At 42.7% G+C, this 22101-nt stretch overlaps 1 protein-coding gene across 3 annotated transcripts in view; it reads left to right on the top strand.

Moving 5' to 3' along the window:
- LOC109891583 (uncharacterized) overlaps positions 1–22101 on the top strand; it is an 84676-nt gene that overhangs the window by 44845 nt on the left and 17730 nt on the right. For 2 of the 3 annotated variants that reach the window (XM_031825261.1, XM_031825262.1), the window contains exons 41-66: positions 187–269; positions 1533–1581; positions 5155–5244; positions 5543–5638; positions 5837–5908; positions 5990–6076; positions 6377–6523; positions 6648–6817; positions 6932–7070; positions 7753–7847; positions 7974–8115; positions 8277–8453; positions 9231–9313; positions 10577–10625; positions 13894–13983; positions 14282–14377; positions 14576–14647; positions 14729–14815; positions 15116–15262; positions 15387–15556; positions 15671–15809; positions 16499–16593; positions 16720–16861; positions 17023–17199; positions 17977–18059; positions 19323–19371. In XM_031825261.1, the coding sequence (XP_031681121.1) occupies positions 187–269; positions 1533–1581; positions 5155–5244; positions 5543–5638; positions 5837–5908; positions 5990–6076; positions 6377–6523; positions 6648–6817; positions 6932–7070; positions 7753–7847; positions 7974–8115; positions 8277–8453; positions 9231–9313; positions 10577–10625; positions 13894–13983; positions 14282–14377; positions 14576–14647; positions 14729–14815; positions 15116–15262; positions 15387–15556; positions 15671–15809; positions 16499–16593; positions 16720–16861; positions 17023–17199; positions 17977–18059; positions 19323–19371 (2826 nt within the window). The remainder of the gene's footprint in view (positions 1–186; positions 270–1532; positions 1582–5154; positions 5245–5542; positions 5639–5836; positions 5909–5989; positions 6077–6376; positions 6524–6647; positions 6818–6931; positions 7071–7752; positions 7848–7973; positions 8116–8276; positions 8454–9230; positions 9314–10576; positions 10626–13893; positions 13984–14281; positions 14378–14575; positions 14648–14728; positions 14816–15115; positions 15263–15386; positions 15557–15670; positions 15810–16498; positions 16594–16719; positions 16862–17022; positions 17200–17976; positions 18060–19322; positions 19372–22101) is intronic. The other variant, XM_031825263.1, reaches the window with a different exon arrangement.

Below are 22101 nucleotides of genomic sequence, written 5' to 3' on the forward strand. Positions count from 1 at the left end.
GCGACAGAGCCTGGGCCCGAACCCAGAGTCTCTGGTGGCACAGCTAGCGCTGCGATGCAGTGCCCTAGACCACTGTGCCACCCAGGAGGACCTTTGCTAGCTTTCTGCCTTAATAACATGTAATAGTATTATTTATATGTAGTTTTGTTGTTATTGATCTTCCCTGACATATGTGTGTTTCCCCAGACGGTGCTGAACCCCCAGGCTGGTCAGGAGGTCCAGGTAGAGCTGTATGATAAAGACATGGATGCGGATGACTTCCTGGGAAGGTGTGTTGTGACTGGCCCAACTATACACCAGCAACCTGCTATTGATAGTTAAGGAATACATCCCAAAGGGCACCCTATTACCTGTATAGTGCACAACGTTTGACCAGAGTTGTATTTTGTATTTATTAAGAATCCCCATTAGCTGCTGCCAAGGCAACAGCTACTCTTCCTGGGGTCCAGCAAAATTAAGGCAGTTATACATTTAAAAAACATTACAATACATTCATAACAGATTTTACAACATATTAAGTGTGAGTCCTCAGGCCTCTACTCTACTACCACTTATCTATAACACAAAATCTATGTGTACATGTGTGTATAGTGCGTATGTTATTGTGTGTTTTTATGCATGTGTCTGTTTGTGTTGCTTCACAGTCCCCACAGTTCCGTAAGGTATATTTTAATCTGTTTTTTAAATCTAATTTTACTGCTGGCATGAGTTACTTGATGTGGAATAGAGTTCCATGTAGTCATGGCTCTATGTAGTACTGTGCGCCACCCATAGTCTGTTCTGGACTTGGGGACTGTGAAGAGACCTCTGGTGGAATGTCTTGTGAGGTATACATGGGTGTCCAAGCTGTGTGCCAGTAGTTCAAAGAGACAGCTCGGTGCATTCAACCACCCCTCACAGCCTGGATCCTCTCTAGTTTTCTTCCTAGGTTCCTGCCTTTCTAAGGAGTTTTTCCTAGCCACTGTACTTCTACATCTGCATTGCTTGCTGTTTGAGGTTTTAGGCTGGGTTTCTGTATAGCACTTTGTGACATGATGTAAAAAGGGCTTTATAAATACATTTGATTGATTGATGTCAATACCTCTCACAAATACAAGTAGTGATGTAGTCAATCTCTCCTCCACTTTGAGCTAGGAGAGATTGACATTAATGTTAGCTCTCTGTGTTCATCCAAGGGCCAGCCATGCTGCCCTGTTCTGAGCCAATTGCAATTTTCCTAAGTCCCTCTTTATATCCTCCTTGTAATGCAAGCATTGTTTCCAGAAGGTATCAAAATGGTCAGTAAATGAGTTATATGGGCCCTGGTCAAAAGTAGTGCACTAAATAGGGAATAGGGTGATGTTTGGGACGCACACAAAATAAGACTTACATTTTCATGCACTTTGGTCTCATGGTGGTTGAAATGTTTGAAATATAAGACATGGTTCTACTTTTCTACTTTCACATATCAAAGATATATCTATAAAATGTTCACAAGAATGCAATTCCTTTTTGAAATGTTGCCAAAGCATCTGTTTTTTTGTTTGTTGTAGGTTTATGATGAGGCTGAGTGATGTCATCAGTTCCCAGTACACAGACCAGGTGAGTCAGTGTATTGAGATATTTACTTCTCTTTCTAGCCTGACTTCGATGGGGCACTCCCATACCTTAAGGGAACATTTTGACATTCGCCATATTGTTAGTGAGACCGACCACATTGCAAATGTACGGTCCCTTACTAGACGTCCGAAAACGTTTGTAAAATTTGCGTCGGGCCGTGCGGCAGGGCCGGATCTTCCGGGAAGTCATCAAACGAACTCTCTCGGAGATTCGGTTTCCGTTTTTAAAAATAATCCCATTGTGGTCATTTTTCTGCTGTCCCGGTAAATCCCACAAGAGGCGAATGCAATCATATTGCAAATGTACAAAACATCACGAATCACAACGTGGCCTTATCTCCTAAACGGAAAATATTTTGAAGCCGAAACTTGGTGAGCATAGGTTTGGCATAATGGGCAATTGGCCCCGAACAAGATGGTGTCTAGGCCTCAACTGTTTTTGAGTTATGGCCATTTTTCTGGGATTTAAGGTCCAAAATGAAATTAGAGTAATAATTTTTCCGCTTCACGTCAACGTCAAGGAACCTCCGGTGTCAATAAAAAAAAAGAACCAGCCATTTATCTATCGTCATTTAAGAGAAATCGTACAATGTCAAATTGGTGATGTTCAAAAATAGTTTTTTTTATTTTTAAACAGTTACAGATCCAGTTGCAGCGTGTTCATACAAATCTTTTTAAAGTGTGCTTCGGAGCTCTGCGAGATTTCTGTGATTTTCTGAAATAACACACACTCACTAAACCCTCCGTAAATAAGTCAGTTCTTAACATAAAGACTTAAAACTCTAAATTCTATAATTGCCTACCCCAAGGAGGATATGTGTTCACTTTCAGCTTCCTGTGTAAATCGGAAGTGCCTTAAAATGGTGTCACAGGTGCTGATTCCAAGGGTTAAAAAGGTCAGATATTTTCAAAACTTCATGTGTGATTAGGCAACCCCCATGAACTGTAAGTCAGTCATTTCTCCATATCCAACCAGCAGTTTGTGATAAATAGTGCATTCAACCCTGTGTAAATCGGCCAGTTCTTAACGTAAACACTTAAAACTCAGGATTCTGTAAAGGCATACCCAATGAGGATATGTGTTTACTTATAGCTTCCTGTGCCAACCGGAAGTCCCATAATTGGTGTCACAGGGCCTGTTTCGAAGGGTTAAAAAAGTCAGATCTTTCCAAAACTTGATATGTGTGATTAGGCAACCCTCATGAACTGTAAATCAGTCATTTCTCCCATAAAATTTCAAAGAAAAACTAAATCACAAACACACACAGCTTGGAAGGAAGTACGTATTGGGGTGCGTAGAGACATACACTGCCTGCATTAGTTAACCTTGTTCGAACTATTAAAGAACCGTAAGACCTAGAGTTCTGAAACTTTAGAAACCTGTTCTAGACCTCAGGTCGATAGTGCGTGGTGAGTTACGTGGCTCTAGAAGGTTCTCGGACCGAGAAACAGCTTCATACATTTGCAATAACTTTAATTCATTTTTGCATCATGAAAATGACGACATTTAGAAATGTCCCAGAGTCGCAAGACTAGGTGCATTGCGACCGCCTCGGCCCATATAGACGGACCCCAATGTTTCTGTCCGATAGCTCATTCAAGGACCCCGTAGCAAAGCATGGAAAAAAGTGGATTTTCAGCACCAATTAGGGTCTTGCTCGGGCACCAAATGACCTATCGAGCTGAAACTTGGGATTCGGGGTCGCCTCAGCTAGGCCTACACATAACATCAGAACTGGGCCCGCAGCTAGAAAGTAACTACGTGTTTTACGTGTTTTACATTTTTATTATGGTTTCAACAGAAGGCGTTGTGAATTTTGGGCCAGCTCTGAAGTATGTGATAGTTGGCTACTAAACGAGTTGGAAAAAGTGGGTTTGGTGTCAGTTTGTATCAGTTTGGTGTCAGAATGATATCTAATTGACTGATGGACGGTGACTTGCTGGTGACTATTGTCCATTTGCAATATGTTTAAACAGTGAGGTACCATCACCAAAGTGACATTCTGAAATCAACCCTAACGAGCAATGGAGAGGGACCAGAATCACTGCCCAGCCATCCTGAGTTCATCGGGCCAGTCAATATCGCATTCCTGTAGGATTTTTGAGCATGCCAAATTCGTGATGGTAAATGCCCATTGAAACATATTGCAAATGCACGTGCATTTTCAATATGATTCAATAGTGAAAAAAACATCACCAAATGGACATGGTGAAATCAACACAACGAGTGATGGAAAGGAACAACTATCACTGCCCGGCCATCCTGTGTTCATCAGGCCAGTCAATTTTGCATTTCTGCAGGATTTTTGAGCATGTCAAATTCATGATGGTACATGGCAAATGGACATAACATCCTGATTTGGCATTTTCAAATCTTTCATATTGCATTTGGACATTTCTTATGCCATTAAGCCCCCAAAAAAGTTACTTTTCACTTTGACGTTTGACTTCCTATGAAATCATATTGCAAATGGACAAAACATATGCCTTATGCACAAGTAAAAAAAAATGTTTTGTTTAAATTATGATAATAAAATTGGACAAAACTATATTCATACAGTCCTTACACATGTGTAATTGACAAAAAAATCGAAAGAATTTCTAAAAACGGTCCAGAAAGCACTTTTTTAAGGGGGTGATAAGTTTTTGAATTTTTTTCACTTTTTCAAAATTTTACTTTTGGATGTTGACTTGTGTTACATTTGCAATATGAAAAACCACGGTGGAGCGCACTCGCCACCTGTTGGATTTTTAAAGTGTTACACCTGGCATTTGCCATATGGAATTTGCAATCAACTTTGAACGAAACGACGCCGAATTGAGTGGTATTGGACACCGTGTATATGATTTGTCCAGTGTCAATGACTTCCCATTCATTTTTGTCCATTTCAGGGGGGTGTTCTCTTACTTTTATTACTTGCAGGCCTAATATCAGGTCAAACTCCCTTTTATTACTTGCAGGCCTAATGTCAGGTCAAACTCCCTTTTATTACTTGCAGGCCTAATGTCAGGTCAAACTCCCTTTTATTGCTTGCAGGCCTAATGTCAGGTCAAACTCCCTTTTATTACTTGCAGGCCTAATGTCAGGTCAAACTCCCTTTTATTGCTTGCAGGCCTAATGTCAGGTCAAACTCCCTTTTATTACTTGCAGGCCTAATGTCAGGTCAAACTCCCTTTTATTGCTTGCAGGCCTAATGTCAGGTCAAACTCCCTTTTATTGCTTGCAGGCCTAATGTCAGGTCAAACTCCCTTTTATTACTTGCAGGCCTAATGTCAGGTCAAACTCCCTTTTATTACTTGCAGGCCTAATGTCAGGTCAAACTCCCTTTTATTACTTGCAGGCCTAATGTCAGGTCAAACTCCCTTTTTTTACATTTCCAGGCCTAATGTCAGGTCAAACTCCCTTTTATTACTTGCAGGCCTAATGTCAGGTCAAGACCATCATGTTGCTTCAATGTAGCTTTTGATTGAGAGGCTAAGCTTAGCTTCATTTCCCCCATTTATTTTATTGTGCTACATGTGTAAACAGGCTATTGGGTATATTTCTGTGTTCCAGTGGTACACTCTGAATGATGTGAAGTCAGGTCGTCTTCACCTGGTACTGGAGTGGGTACCAACAGTATCTCAACCAGACAGACTGAATAAGGTCAGTTCCACTCCTCCTTTTTTCAGTTTCTTCGTCTCTCATTTCTCTATCTCATTTTCTTTCACTATGCGTTTAGTTCAACAATTTCTCTCCTCCCTCCCTATCATACAATGACGTATTCCTAGAACTCTTTATGCAAAAGACTCACATTCCATAACCCATGTGACTTTGAACCAGAGACCTTTCGGTTACTGGCCCAACGATCTTAACCGCTAGGCTACCTGACGCCCATAACAGAGCACAACATTATTATTGCAAGATGTTGTTTCAAATGAACTATTTTCTCCCCATGTTCCAGGTGCTGCAGCTACAGTCTCTCCAGTCCTACCAGAACAAGGCTGTTCCCTCTGCTGCTCTGCTTTTCGTCTACATGGACAGAGCCCACTCACTGCCTGTGAGTCACCTCTGACCTTTCACCACTTCACCTCAGACACTGCCACTTTGAACATTTGAACTCTGGCTATGCATTGTTGTCTAGTTTTGCAGCTGTGATATGGGTTATGCACAGATGTTGATGGTTTATTTTGTCTAGTTGCTCACAATCAGTGTTTGATTTTGACTGTTGTATCGTGTGGTCTCTGTGTCCTCCTAGTTGAAGAAGAGTGGGAAGGAGCCAAAGGCTGGAGCTGAGCTTGTTCTGGGAGAGACAACATATAGAACCAAGGTGAGGCAGTATCCTTAGAGCTGAAATGCATGACTCGTAACAGGATCTGCCGTGAAAGTCAACTTCTCTGTCTCTCTGAAGGTATGTGATCGTACCAACTCCCCCCAATGGGAAGAGGCTTTCTACTTCCTGGTTCGAGACCCCAGAGAGGAGATTCTCATAGTGAAGGTGAGAGTTCAGTCTGCTTCAGGATGGAGTCACTAAACATGGATAATGTTTAATTAAAACATAATGTCACTCACTGTAAACATCTTGCACAGTCTCTGTTAAATGCAATTCATCCACACAAATCTCCCAACAGGGATATAAACCAATTTGTGCACATCATTTGAGAGAAGTAAGCTTTTTGTGCGTATGGACATTTTCGGGGCTTTTTTATTTCAGCTCTTGAAACATGGAACCAACACTTTACATGTTGCCTTTATGTTTATGTTCAGTGTAATTCCCTCTTTATTTATCTTTCTCTAGCTCTCCAGTGCTTGGGATCAGGCGATGGGTTCTCTGGTGGTACCAGTCAGAGAGCTGCTGTCAGAACCAGATCTAGTCCTGGATCAGTGGCTGAGTCTGGATGGAGCCTCACCTGACAGTCAGATTCTACTGAGGGCTGAGCTTAAGGTGAGACACATTCACAAACATGTACCAACAATCAACGTTTTGGAGTGTGGGACAAAATGTGCACAGCCTATACAAAGCGCCGCATTATGTACTTTAACTGCACTCTCCATGTTTTTGTTCACAGATCCTGAACTCGAAGATGACTGAGGGTGTTGGGGTACCACAAGGCTCTGTCTCAGGTCCAGAAATTATTATGAGTGGGAGTTACAGTGAGGAGAAGGAACAAATGACCATTGAGCAGCCAGTTACTGCAACAATTGGGGAGAAGCAACACAGTGAGGTGCCCTCTGAGGAGTGAGTTTTTGTCCCTTCCCAATATTAAAATAGTTCAATTGCAGTTATACATGTATTGCAAATTGTATGCAAATGATAAAACCCTTAAGTATATGTCTCTCTGTGTGTTTTCAGATCTGTTGCAGTCTCCAGCCAACCCTCTATCTCTGAACCTGAAGAAGCAGAGGTGGTCTTTGAGGTCCCCAAAGAAGACCCCAGCCCTCCTGAGACACTCCCACCACACACCACCCCTGACCGCAGCTTTGATACTGAGGTGGGATACAGTGTATGGGTGTCTCTGTATGCGTAATCCCTTGTGGGCAGATTCTGCATGTAGACCGAAAAATCAGTTTAGCCATAATGGTATATGTGAGATAACGAGCAGCAGTAGTTCCAGTCTTTGGGTTTTTGTCACTGGTTATTTGGACATATCAGGATTTGGCGAAGGCAGTGCTTAAACAGCTTTACTTCGAGTGCTTCATGCGTTTGCCCACATGGAATTGGGGGGGGGGGGGGGGTGCCTTGGCTGACAGTTTCCTTTTGTAAGGGTGTGGACTTAGAAAACTGCCAGATCACTCCATTTCTGACACATATAGACCCAGTAGTTAATCACGCTGATTACCAAATTATGCAAGATTTTATTTCTGTGTTAACAGTTAGCCTAGCGGCAGGTAACCTAGCAGTTAAGAGCGTTGGGTCAGTAACCGATAGGTCGCTGGTTCGAACCCCTGAAATGACTTGGTGAAATATTTGTTGATGTGCCCTTGAACAAGGCACTTAACCCTAATTGCTCCTGTAAGTCGCTCTGGATAAGAGCATCTGCTAAATACCAACAACAAAAAACAATAATTTATGTATTCATAAGACATGTTATAATTGGTTTTGATAGGAATTGCATGGCAGGGGAAAAAGATTGACTGCAGGTGTAAGCATTGGAATGTGTTTTTGACCAACAGATAGAGGAGCCAGAAGAAACTGAGGAACCTATCACCCAACTGTCAGTCACAGCAGACACTGAGGAGCTCCAACCCTGGCAGGGTCCAACGGCAGGGTGAGCTCCATTCAACAACAGATCCACAGAGCTTTGCATGTACACTGACTTTGCATTGATAATCTTCAGTGTGGGAAGCAGCTATCAACATGCTGTGTGTGTGTGTGTTCCTTTATGAATATTCAGATCTGTTACAGAGGACATTGCCAGAGCTACAGTGTCTAGCCTTCCTTCTGTGTCTGTACCTGAGGAAGCTGAGGTCATGCCTGATGTCATCCCTGAAACACGCCCTCCTCACACTACCCCTCACCCAAGTTTTGGCACTGAGGTGGGTGCTTTACTGAAGGGACTATAAAAATGATTTATACTACCAAGAACAAAAGTTCAAAATGAATAAAAAATATCTCAAGACCTTATATTGTTTGTATTTTGAGAATGCCTTCAAAAAGGTTATAGTGTGCCACTGCAGTTCTGTTGTTTGTCCTGTAGGGGGTGCTGAGAATCCATGTACTGGAGGCCCAGGATCTGGTTGCCATGGATAAGCTGATGGGGGGCCTGAAGAAGGGCAAGAGTGACCCCTATGTCAAGATCAACATCGGAGTGGTCAAGTTTAAGAGTCGTGTGATCAAGGAGAACCTCAACCCCACCTGGAACGAGATGTTTGAGGTATGGAGGGACTTGTAGTTTATTCAATTAATCTCTGTCGGCTGTTGAACTGTGTGCCCATTTAGATGAGCGGTAAAAGGGATTGTGCTGTACTGAAGAAAGTAAAAGCAATGCGTGTTAGGACAGACTTTTGATCTTTTTTACAATTACTGTATTTGGAGGGCTTCTCTCATGTAAGAATATATCTGAGACATCTAGAAGTGCCTTTGCTACCTTTAAATAAAAAAATGAAACACATTTTACCCCCTTTTCTCCCCAATTTCGTGGTATCCAATATTTAGTAATTACTATCTTGTCTCATTGCTACAACTCCCGTACGGGCTCAGGAGAGATGAAGATCGAAAGCCATGCGTCCTCAGAAACACAACCCAACTAAGCCGCACTACTTCTTAACACAGCGCGCCTCCAACCCGAAGCCAGCCGCACCAATGTGTCGGAGGAAACACCGTGCACCTGGCAACCTTGGTTAGCGCGCACTGCGCCCGGCCCACCACAGGAGTTGCTGGTGCGAGATGAGACAAGGATATCCCTACCGGCCAAACCCTCCCTAACCCGGACGATGCTAGGCCAATTGTGTGTCGCCCCACCGAACCCAGAGTCTCTGGGCCCGAACCCAGAGTCTCTGGTGGCACAGCTAGCGCTGCGATGCAGTGCCCTAGACCACTGTGCCACCCGGGAGGACCTTTGCTAGCTTTCTGCCTTAATAACATGTAATAGTATTATTTATATGTAGTTTTGTTGTTATTGATCTTCCCTGACATATGTGTGTTTCCCCAGACGGTGCTGAACCCCCAGGCTGGTCAGGAGGTCCAGGTAGAGCTGTATGATAAAGACATGGATGCGGATGACTTCCTGGGAAGGTGTGTTGTGACTGGCCCAACTATACACCAGCAACCTGCTATTGATAGTTAAGGAATACATCCCAAAGGGCACCCTATTACCTGTATAGTGCACAACGTTTGACCAGAGTTGTATTTTGTATTTATTAAGAATCCCCATTAGCTGCTGCCAAGGCAACAGCTACTCTTCCTGGGGTCCAGCAAAATTAAGGCAGTTATACATTTAAAAAACATTACAATACATTCATAACAGATTTTACAACATATTAAGTGTGAGTCCTCAGGCCTCTACTCTACTACCACTTATCTATAACACAAAATCTATGTGTACATGTGTGTATAGTGCGTATGTTATTGTGTGTTTTTATGCATGTGTCTGTTTGTGTTGCTTCACAGTCCCCACAGTTCCGTAAGGTATATTTTAATCTGTTTTTTAAATCTAATTTTACTGCTGGCATGAGTTACTTGATGTGGAATAGAGTTCCATGTAGTCATGGCTCTATGTAGTACTGTGCGCCACCCATAGTCTGTTCTGGACTTGGGGACTGTGAAGAGACCTCTGGTGGAATGTCTTGTGAGGTATACATGGGTGTCCAAGCTGTGTGCCAGTAGTTCAAAGAGACAGCTCGGTGCATTCAACCACCCCTCACAGCCTGGATCCTCTCTAGTTTTCTTCCTAGGTTCCTGCCTTTCTAAGGAGTTTTTCCTAGCCACTGTACTTCTACATCTGCATTGCTTGCTGTTTGAGGTTTTAGGCTGGGTTTCTGTATAGCACTTTGTGACATGATGTAAAAAGGGCTTTATAAATACATTTGATTGATTGATGTCAATACCTCTCACAAATACAAGTAGTGATGTAGTCAATCTCTCCTCCACTTTGAGCTAGGAGAGATTGACATTAATGTTAGCTCTCTGTGTTCATCCAAGGGCCAGCCATGCTGCCCTGTTCTGAGCCAATTGCAATTTTCCTAAGTCCCTCTTTATATCCTCCTTGTAATGCAAGCATTGTTTCCAGAAGGTATCAAAATGGTCAGTAAATGAGTTATATGGGCCCTGGTCAAAAGTAGTGCACTAAATAGGGAATAGGGTGATGTTTGGGACGCACACAAAATAAGACTTACATTTTCATGCACTTTGGTCTCATGGTGGTTGAAATGTTTGAAATATAAGACATGGTTCTACTTTTCTACTTTCACATATCAAAGATATATCTATAAAATGTTCACAAGAATGCAATTCCTTTTTGAAATGTTGCCAAAGCATCTGTTTTTTTGTTTGTTGTAGGTTTATGATGAGGCTGAGTGATGTCATCAGTTCCCAGTACACAGACCAGGTGAGTCAGTGTATTGAGATATTTACTTCTCTTTCTAGCCTGACTTCGATGGGGCACTCCCATACCTTAAGGGAACATTTTGACATTCGCCATATTGTTAGTGAGACCGACCACATTGCAAATGTACGGTCCCTTGTAAAATTTGCGTCGGGCCGTGCGGCAGGGCCGGATCTTCCGGGAAGTCATCAAACGAACTCTCTCGGACATTCGGTTTCCGTTTTTAAAAATAATCCCATTGTGGTCATTTTTCTGCTGTCCCGGTAAATCCCACAAGAGGCGAATGCAATCATATTGCAAATGTACAAAACATCACGAATCACAACGTGGCCTTATCTCCTAAACGGAAAATATTTTGAAGCCGAAACTTGGTGAGCATAGGTTTGGCATAATGGGCAATTGGCCCCGAACAAGATGGTGTCTAGGCCTCAACTGTTTTTGAGTTATGGCCATTTTTCTGGGATTTAAGGTCCAAAATGAAATTAGAGTAATAATTTTTCCGCTTCACGTCAACGTCAAGGAACCTCCGGTGTCAATAAAAAAAAAGAACCAGCCATTTATCTATCGTCATTTAAGAGAAATCGTACAATGTCAAATTGGTGATGTTCAAAAATAGTTTTTTTTATTTTTAAACAGTTACAGATCCAGTTGCAGCGTGTTCATACAAATCTTTTTAAAGTGTGCTTCGGAGCTCTGCGAGATTTCTGTGATTTTCTGAAATAACACACACTCACTAAACCCTCCGTAAATAAGTCAGTTCTTAACATAAAGACTTAAAACTCTAAATTCTATAATTGCCTACCCCAAGGAGGATATGTGTTCACTTTCAGCTTCCTGTGTAAATCGGAAGTGCCTTAAAATGGTGTCACAGGTGCTGATTCCAAGGGTTAAAAAGGTCAGATATTTTCAAAACTTCATATGTGTGATTAGGCAACCCCCATGAACTGTAAGTCAGTCATTTCTCCATATCCAACCAGCAGTTTGTGATAAATAGTGCATTCAACCCTGTGTAAATCGGCCAGTTCTTAACGTAAACACTTAAAACTCAGGATTCTGTAAAGGCATACCCAATGAGGATATGTGTTTACTTATAGCTTCCTTTGCCAACCGGAAGTCCCATAATTGGTGTCACAGGGCCTGTTTCGAAGGGTTAAAAAAGTCAGATCTTTCCAAAACTTGATATGTGTGATTAGGCAACCCTCATGAACTGTAAATCAGTCATTTCTCCCATAAAATTTCAAAGAAAAACTAAATCACAAACACACACAGCTTGGAAGGAAGTACGTATTGGGGTGCGTAGAGACATACACTGCCTGCATTAGTTAACCTTGTTCGAACTATTAAAGAACCGTAAGACCTAGAGTTCTGAAACTGTTCTAGACCTCAGGTCGATAGTGCGTGGTGAGTTACGTGGCTCTAGAAGGTTCTCGGACCGAGAAACAGCTTCGTACATTTGCAATAACTTTAATTCATTTTTGCATCATGAAAATGACGACATTTAGAAATGTCCCAGAGTCGCAAGACTAGGTGCATTGCGACCGCCTCGGCCCATATAGACGGACCCCAATGTTTCTGTCCGATAGCTCATTCAAGGACCCCGTAGCAAAGCATGGAAAAAAGTGGATTTTCAGCACCAATTAGGGTCTTGCTCGGGCACCAAATGACCTATCGAGCTGAAACTTGGGATTCGGGGTCGCCTCAGCTAGGCCTACACATAACATCAGAACTGGGCACGCAGCTAGAAAGTAACTACGTGTTTTACGTGTTTTACATTTTTATTATGGTTTCAACAGAAGGCGTTGTGAATTTTGGGCCAGCTCTGAAGTATGTGATAGTTGGCTACTAAACGAGTTGGAAAAAGTGGGTTTGGTGTCAGTTTGTATCAGTTTGGTGTCAGAATGATATCTAATTGACTGATGGACGGTGACTTGCTGGTGACTATTGTCCATTTGCAATATGTTTAAACAGTGAGGTACCATCACCAAAGTGACATTCTGAAATCAACCCTAACGAGCAATGGAGAGGGACCAGAATCACTGCCCAGCCATCCTGAGTTCATCGGGCCAGTCAATATCGCATTCCTGTAGGATTTTTGAGCATGCCAAATTCGTGATGGTAAATGCCCATTGAAACATATTGCAAATGCACGTGCATTTTCAATATGATTCAATAGTGAAAAAAACATCACCAAATGGACATGGTGAAATCAACACAACGAGTGATGGAAAGGAACAACTATCACTGCCCGGCCATGTCAAATTCATGATGGTACATGGCAAATGGACATAACATCCTGATTTGGCATTTTCAAATCTTTCATATTGCATTTGGACATTTCTTATGCCATTAGGCCCCCAAAAAAGTTACTTTTCACTTTGACGTTTGACTTCCTATGAAATCATATTGCAAATGGACAAAACATATGCCTTATGCACAAGTAAAAAAAAATGTTTTGTTTAAATTATGATAATAAAATTGGACAAAACTATATTAATACAGTCCTTACACATGTGTAATTGACAAAAAAATCGAAAGAATTTCTACTTTTGGATGTTGACTTGTGTTACATTTGCAATATGAAAAACCACGGTGGAGCGCACTTGCCACCTGTTTGATTTTTAAAGTATTACACCTGGCATTTGCCATATGGAATTTGCAATCAACTTTGAACGAAACGACGCCGAATTGAGTGGTATTGGACACCGTGTATATGATTTGTCCAGTGTCAATGACTTCCCATTCATTTTTGTCCATTTCAGGGGGGTGTTCTCTTACTTTTATTACTTGCAGGCCTAATATCAGGTCAAACTCCCTTTTATTACTTGCAGGCCTAATGTCAGGTCAAACTCCCTTTTATTACTTGCAGGCCTAATGTCAGGTCAAACTCCCTTTTATTGCTTGCAGGCCTAATGTCAGGTCAAACTCCCTTTTATTACTTGCAGGCCTAATGTCAGGTCAAACTCCCTTTTATTACTTGCTGGCCTAATGTCAGGTCAAACTCCCTTTTATTGCTTGCAGGCCTAATGTCAGGTCAAACTCCCTTTTATTACTTGCAGGCCTAATGTCAGGTCAAACTCCCTTTTTTTACATTTCCAGGCCTAATGTCAGGTCAAACTCCCTTTTATTACTTGCAGGCCTAATGTCAGGTCAAGGCCATCATGTTGCTTCAATGTAGCTTTTGATTGAGAGGCTAAGCTTAGCTTCATTTCCCCCATTTATTTTATTGTGCTACATGTGTAAACAGGCTATTGGGTATATTTCTGTGTTCCAGTGGTACACTCTGAATGATGTGAAGTCAGGTCGTCTTCACCTGGTACTGGAGTGGGTACCAACAGTATCTCAACCAGACAGACTGAATAAGGTCAGTTCCACTCCTCCTTTTTTCAGTTTCTTCGTCTCTCATTTCTCTATCTCATTTTCTTTCACTATGCGTTTAGTTCAACAATTTCTCTCCTCCCTCCCTATCATACAATGACGTATTCCTAGAACTCTTTATGCAAAAGACTCACATTCCATAACCCATGTGACTTTGAACCAGAGACCTTTCGGTTACTGGCCCAACGATCTTAACCGCTAGGCTACCTGACGCCCATAACAGAGCACAACATTATTATTGCAAGATGTTGTTTCAAATGAACTATTTTCTCCCCATGTTCCAGGTGCTGCAGCTACAGTCTCTCCAGTCCTACCAGAACAAGGCTGTTCCCTCTGCTGCTCTGCTTTTCGTCTACATGGACAGAGCCCACTCACTGCCTGTGAGTCACCTCTGACCTTTCACCACTTCACCTCAGACACTGCCACTTTGAACATTTGAACTCTGGCTATGCATTGTTGTCTAGTTTTGCAGCTGTGATATGGGTTATGCACAGATGTTGATGGTTTATTTTGTCTAGTTGCTCACAATCAGTGTTTGATTTTGACTGTTGTATCGTGTGGTCTCTGTGTCCTCCTAGTTGAAGAAGAGTGGGAAGGAGCCAAAGGCTGGAGCTGAGCTTGTTCTGGGAGAGACAACATATAGAACCAAGGTGAGGCAGTATCCTTAGAGCTGAAATGCATGACTCGTAACAGGATCTGCCGTGAAAGTCAACTTCTCTGTCTCTCTGAAGGTATGTGATCGTACCAACTCCCCCCAATGGGAAGAGGCTTTCTACTTCCTGGTTCGAGACCCCAGAGAGGAGATTCTCATAGTGAAGGTGAGAGTTCAGTCTGCTTCAGGATGGAGTCACTAAACATGGATAATGTTTAATTAAAACATAATGTCACTCACTGTAAACATCTTGCACAGTCTCTGTTAAATGCAATTCATCCACACAAATCTCCCAACAGGGATATAAACCAATTTGTGCACATCATTTGAGAGAAGTAAGCTTTTTGTGCGTATGGACATTTTCGGGGCTTTTTTATTTCAGCTCTTGAAACATGGAACCAACACTTTACATGTTGCCTTTATGTTTATGTTCAGTGTAATTCCCTCTTTATTTATCTTTCTCTAGCTCTCCAGTGCTTGGGATCAGGCGATGGGTTCTCTGGTGGTACCAGTCAGAGAGCTGCTGTCAGAACCAGATCTAGTCCTGGATCAGTGGCTGAGTCTGGATGGAGCCTCACCTGACAGTCAGATTCTACTGAGGGCTGAGCTTAAGGTGAGACACATTCACAAACATGTACCAACAATCAACGTTTTGGAGTGTGGGACAAAATGTGCACAGCCTATACAAAGCGCCGCATTATGTACTTTAACTGCACTCTCCATGTTTTTGTTCACAGATCCTGAACTCGAAGATGACTGAGGGTGTTGGGGTACCACAAGGCTCTGTCTCAGGTCCAGAAATTATTATGAGTGGGAGTTACAGTGAGGAGAAGGAACAAATGACCATTGAGCAGCCAGTTACTGCAACAATTGGGGAGAAGCAACACAGTGAGGTGCCCTCTGAGGAGTGAGTTTTTGTCCCTTCCCAATATTAAAATAGTTCAATTGCAGTTATACATGTATTGCAAATTGTATGCAAATGATAAAACCCTTAAGTATATGTCTCTCTGTGTGTTTTCAGATCTGTTGCAGTCTCCAGCCAACCCTCTATCTCTGAACCTGAAGAAGCAGAGGTGGTCTTTGAGGTCCCCAAAGAAGACCCCAGCCCTCCTGAGACACTCCCACCACACACCACCCCTGACCGCAGCTTTGATACTGAGGTGGGATACAGTGTATGGGTGTCTCTGTATGCGTAATCCCTTGTGGGCAGATTCTGCATGTAGACCGAAAAATCAGTTTAGCCATAATGGTATATGTGAGATAACGAGCAGCAGTAGTTCCAGTCTTTGGGTTTTTGTCACTGGTTATTTGGACATATCAGGATTTGGCGAAGGCAGTGCTTAAACAGCTTTACTTCGAGTGCTTCATGCGTTTGCCCACATGGAATTGGGGGGGGGGGGGGGGGGGGGGGTGCCTTGGCTGACAGTTTCCTTTTGTAAGGGTGTGGACTTAGAAAACTGCCAGATCACTCCATTTCTGACACATATAGACCCAGTAGTTAATCACGCTGATTCCCAAATTATGCAAGATTTTATTTCTGTGTTAACAGTTAGCCTAGCGGCAGGTAACCTAGCAGTTAAGAGCGTTGGGTCAGTAACCGATAGGTCGCTGGTTCGAACCCCTGAAATGACTTGGTGAAATATTTGTTGATGTGCCCTTGAACAAGGCACTTAACCCTAATTGCTCCTGTAAGTCGCTCTGGATAAGAGCATCTGCTAAATACCAACAACAAAAAACAATAATTTATGTATTCATAAGACATGTTATAATTGGTTTTGATAGGAATTGCATGGCAGGGGAAAAAGATTGACTGCAGGTGTAAGCATTGGAATGTGTTTTTGACCAACAGATAGAGGAGCCAGAAGAAACTGAGGAACCTATCACCCAACTGTCAGTCACAGCAGACACTGAGGAGCTCCAACCCTGGCAGGGTCCAACGGCAGGGTGAGCTCCATTCAACAACAGATCCACAGAGCTTTGCATGTACACTGACTTTGCATTGATAATCTTCAGTGTGGGAAGCAGCTATCAACATGCTGTGTGTGTGTGTGTTCCTTTATGAATATTCAGATCTGTTACAGAGGACATTGCCAGAGCTACAGTGTCTAGCCTTCCTTCTGTGTCTGTACCTGAGGAAGCTGAGGTCATGCCTGATGTCATCCCTGAAACACGCCCTCCTCACACTACCCCTCACCCAAGTTTTGGCACTGAGGTGGGTGCTTTACTGAAGGGACTATAAAAATGATTTATACTACCAAGAACAAAAGTTCAAAATGAATAAAAAATATCTCAAGACCTTATATTGTTTGTATTTTGAGAATGCCTTCAAAAAGGTTATAGTGTGCCACTGCAGTTCTGTTGTTTGTCCTGTAGGGGGTGCTGAGAATCCATGTACTGGAGGCCCAGGATCTGGTTGCCATGGATAAGCTGATGGGGGGCCTGAAGAAGGGCAAGAGTGACCCCTATGTCAAGATCAACATCGGAGTGGTCAAGTTTAAGAGTCGTGTGATCAAGGAGAACCTCAACCCCACCTGGAACGAGATGTTTGAGGTATGGAGGGACTTGTAGTTTATTCAATTAATCTCTGTCGGCTGTTGAACTGTGTGCCCATTTAGATGAGCGGTAAAAGGGATTGTGCTGTACTGAAGAAAGTAAAAGCAATGCGTGTTAGGACAGACTTTTGATCTTTTTTACAATTACTGTATTTGGAGGGCTTCTCTCATGTAAGAATATATCTGAGACATCTAGAAGTGCCTTTGCTACCTTTAAATAAAAAAATGAAACACATTTTACCCCCTTTTCTCCCCAATTTCGTGGTATCCAATATTTAGTAATTACTATCTTGTCTCATTGCTACAACTCCCGTACGGGCTCAGGAGAGATGAAGATCGAAAGCCATGCGTCCTCAGAAACACAACCCAACTAAGCCGCACTACTTCTTAACACAGCGCGCCTCCAACCCGAAGCCAGCCGCACCAATGTGTCGGAGGAAACACCGTGCACCTGGCAACCTTGGTTAGCGCGCACTGCGCCCGGCCCACCACAGGAGTTGCTGGTGCGAGATGAGACAAGGATATCCCTACCGGCCAAACCCTCCCTAACCCGGACGATGCTAGGCCAATTGTGTGTCGCCCCACCGAACCCAGAGTCTCTGGGCCCGAACCCAGAGTCTCTGGTGGCACAGCTAGCGCTGCGATGCAGTGCCCTAGACCACTGTGCCACCCGGGAGGACCTTTGCTAGCTTTCTGCCTTAATAACATGTAATAGTATTATTTATATGTAGTTTTGTTGTTATTGATCTTCCCTGACATATGTGTGTTTCCCCAGACGATGCTGAACCCCCAGGCTGGTCAGGAGGTCCAGGTAGAGCTGTATGATAAAGACATGGATGCGGATGACTTCCTGGGAAGGTGTGTTGTGACTGGCCCAACTATACACCAGCAACCTGCTATTGATAGTTAAGGAATACATCCCAAAGGGCACCCTATTACCTGTATAGTGCACAACGTTTGACCAGAGTTGTATTTTGTATTTATTAAGAATCCCCATTAGCTGCTGCCAAGGCAACAGCTACTCTTCCTGGGGTCCAGCAAAATTAAGGCAGTTATACATTTAAAAAACATTACAATACATTCATAACAGATTTTACAACATATTAAGTGTGAGTCCTCAGGCCTCTACTCTACTACCACTTATCTATAACACAAAATCTATGTGTACATGTGTGTATAGTGCGTATGTTATTGTGTGTTTTTATGCATGTGTCTGTTTGTGTTGCTTCACAGTCCCCACAGTTCCGTAAGGTATATTTTTATCTGTTTTTTAAATCTAATTTTACTGCTGGCATGAGCTACTTGATGTGGAATAGAGTTCCATGTAGTCATGGCTCTATGTAGTACTGTGCGCCACCCATAGTCTGTTCTGCACTTGGGGACTGTGAAGAGACCTCTGGTGGAATGTCTTGTGAGGTATACATGGGTGTCCAAGCTGTGTGCCAGTAGTTCAAAGAGACAGCTCGGTGCATTCAACCACCCCTCACAGCCTGGATCCTCTCTAGTTTTCTTCCTAGGTTCCTGCCTTTCTAAGGAGTTTTTCCTAGCCACTGTACTTCTACATCTGCATTGCTTGCTGTTTGAGGTTTTAGGCTGGGTTTCTGTATAGCACTTTGTGACATGATGTAAAAAGGGCTTTATAAATACATTTGATTGATTGATGTCAATACCTCTCACAAATACAAGTAGTGATGTAGTCAATCTCTCCTCCACTTTGAGCTAGGAGAGATTGACATTAATGTTAGCTCTCTGTGTTCATCCAAGGGCCAGCCATGCTGCCCTGTTCTGAGCCAATTGCAATTTTCCTAAGTCCCTCTTTATATCCTCCTTGTAATGCAAGCATTGTTTCCAGAAGGTATCAAAATGGTCAGTAAATGAGTTATATGGGCCCTGGTCAAAAGTAGTGCACTAAATAGGGAATAGGGTGATGTTTGGGACGCACACAAAATAAGACTTACATTTTCATGCACTTTGGTCTCATGGTGGTTGAAATGTTTGAAATATAAGACATGGTTCTACTTTTCTACTTTCACATATCAAAGATATATCTATAAAATGTTCACAAGAATGCAATTCCTTTTTGAAATGTTGCCAAAGCATCTGTTTTTTTGTTTGTTGTAGGTTTATGATGAGGCTGAGTGATGTCATCAGTTCCCAGTACACAGACCAGGTGAGTCAGTGTATTGAGATATTTACTTCTCTTTCTAGCCTGACTTCGATGGGGCACTCCCATACCTTAAGGGAACATTTTGACATTCGCCATATTGTTAGTGAGACCGACCACATTGCAAATGTACGGTCCCTTACTAGACGTCCGAAAACGTTTGTAAAATTTGCGTCGGGCCGTGCGGCAGGGCCGGATCTTCCGGGAAGTCATCAAACGAACTCTCTCGGAGATTCGGTTTCCGTTTTTAAAAATAATCCCATTGTGGTCATTTTTCTGCTGTCCCGGTAAATCCCACAAGAGGCGAATGCAATCATATTGCAAATGTACAAAACATCACGAATCACAACGTGGCCTTATCTCCTAAACGGAAAATATTTTGAAGCCGAAACTTGGTGAGCATAGGTTTGGCATAATGGGCAATTGGCCCCGAACAAGATGGTGTCTAGGCCTCAACTGTTTTTGAGTTATGGCCATTTTTCTGGGATTAAAGGTCCAAAATGAAATTAGAGTAATAATTTTTCCGCTTCACGTCAACGTCAAGGAACCTCCGGTGTCAATAAAAAAAAAGAACCAGCCATTTATCTATCGTCATTTAAGAGAAATCGTACAATGTCAAATTGGTGATGTTCAAAAATAGTTTTTTTTATTTTTAAACAGTTACAGATCCAGTTGCAGCGTGTTCATACAAATCTTTTTAAAGTGTGCTTTGGAGCTCTGCGAGATTTCTGTGATTTTCTGAAATAACACACACTCACTAAACCCTCCATAAATAAGTCAGTTCTTAACATAAAGACTTAAAACTTAAAATGCTATAATTGCTTACCCCAAGGAGGATATGTGTTCACTTTCAGCTTTCTGTGTAAATCGGAAGTGCCTTAAAATGGTGTCACAGGTGCTGATTCCAAGGGTTAAAAAGGTCAGATCTTTTCAAAACTTCATATGTGTGATTAGGCAACCCCCATGAACTGTAAGTCAGTCATTTCTCCCAACAGATGTCAAAGAAAAGCTCTCTCACACACACACACACACACACACACACACACACACACACACACACACACACACACACACACACACACACACACACACACACACACACACACACACACACACACACACACAGCAAGGATGGAGTGACAAAGTGCGGTGCTTAAAGACACACAAAGCCTGCAATGGCATTTCCATATTCTCTAGGCCGGGCCGAGTTCAACGAGATGCCCCGCTTGACCGTAGCTCGCTCTGAGTGCAGCGACCGTGAAAAAAGTAGGCCCAAAATGAAGCCTGGCCCTAAATGTCATTTGCTTTTGGGTGACAGTGAGAGAACCGTTAGGGTGAGAAGCACAATTCAACCTCAGGTATGATCCCGAGGTCCTCCCGATCTGTGCAGATCTTTCCAAAACTTGATATGTGTGATTAGGCAACCCCCATGAACTGTAAATCAGTCATTTCTCCCATAAAATTTCAAAGAAAAACTCAATCACAAACACACACACAGCTTGGAAGGAAGGACGTATTGGGGTGCGTAGAGACACACACTGCCTGCATTAGTTAACCTTGTTCGAACTATTAAAGAACCGTAAGACCTAGAGTTCTGAAACTTTAGAAACCTGTTCTAGACCTCAGTTCGATAGTGCGTGGTGAGTTACGTGGCTCTAGAAGGTTCTCGGACCGAGAAACAGCCTCGTACATTTGCAATAACTTTAATTCATTTTTGCATCATAAAAATGACGACATTTAGAAATGTCCCAGAGTCGCAAGACTAGGTGCATTTCCGACCGCCTCGGCCCATATAGACGGACCCCAATGTTTCTGTCCGATAGCTCATTCAAGGACCCCGTAGCAAGGCATGGAAAAAAGTGGATTTTCAGCACCAATTAGGGTCTTGCTCGGGCACCAAATGACCTATCGAGCTGAAACTTGGGATTCGGGGTCGCCTCAGCTAGGCCTACACATAACATCAGAACTGGGCCCGCAGCTAGAAAGTAACTACGTGTTTTACGTGTTTTACATTTTTATTATGGTTTCAACAGAAGGCGTTGTGAATTTTGGGCCAGCTCTGAAGTATGTGATAGTTGGCTACTAAACGAGTTGGAAAAAGTGGGTTTGGTGTCAGTTTGTATCAGTTTGGTGTCAGAATGATATCTAATTGACTGATGGACGGTGACTTGCTGGTGACTATTGTCCATTTGCAATATGTTTAAACAGTGAGGTACCATCACCAAAGTGACATTCTGAAATCAACCCTAACGAGCGATGGAGAGGAACCAGAATCACTGCCCAGCCATCCTGAGTTCATCGGGCCAGTCAATATCGCATTCCTGTAGGATTTTTGAGCATGCCAAATTCGTGATGGTAAATGCCCATTGAAACATATTGCAAATGCACGTGCATTCTTCAACCGATCGCTACCTGCACCTACCCGCCTGTCCAACATCACTACTCTGGACGGCTCTGACTTAGAATACGTGGACAACTACAAATACTTAGGTGTCTGGTTAGACTGTAAACTCTCCTTCCAGACCCATATCAAACATCTCCAATCCAAAGTTAAATCTAGAATTGGCTTCCTATTTCGCAACAAAGCATCCTTCACTCATGCTGCCAAACATACCCTTGTAAAACTGACCATCCTACCAATCCTCGACTTTGGCGATGTCATTTACAAAATAGCCTCCAATACCCTACTCAACAAATTGGATGCAGTCTATCACAGTGCAATCCGTTTTATCACCA

This window comes from Oncorhynchus kisutch, linkage group LG5 (assembly GCF_002021735.2).
Source record: "Oncorhynchus kisutch isolate 150728-3 linkage group LG5, Okis_V2, whole genome shotgun sequence".
Lineage (NCBI taxonomy): Eukaryota > Metazoa > Chordata > Actinopteri > Salmoniformes > Salmonidae > Oncorhynchus > Oncorhynchus kisutch.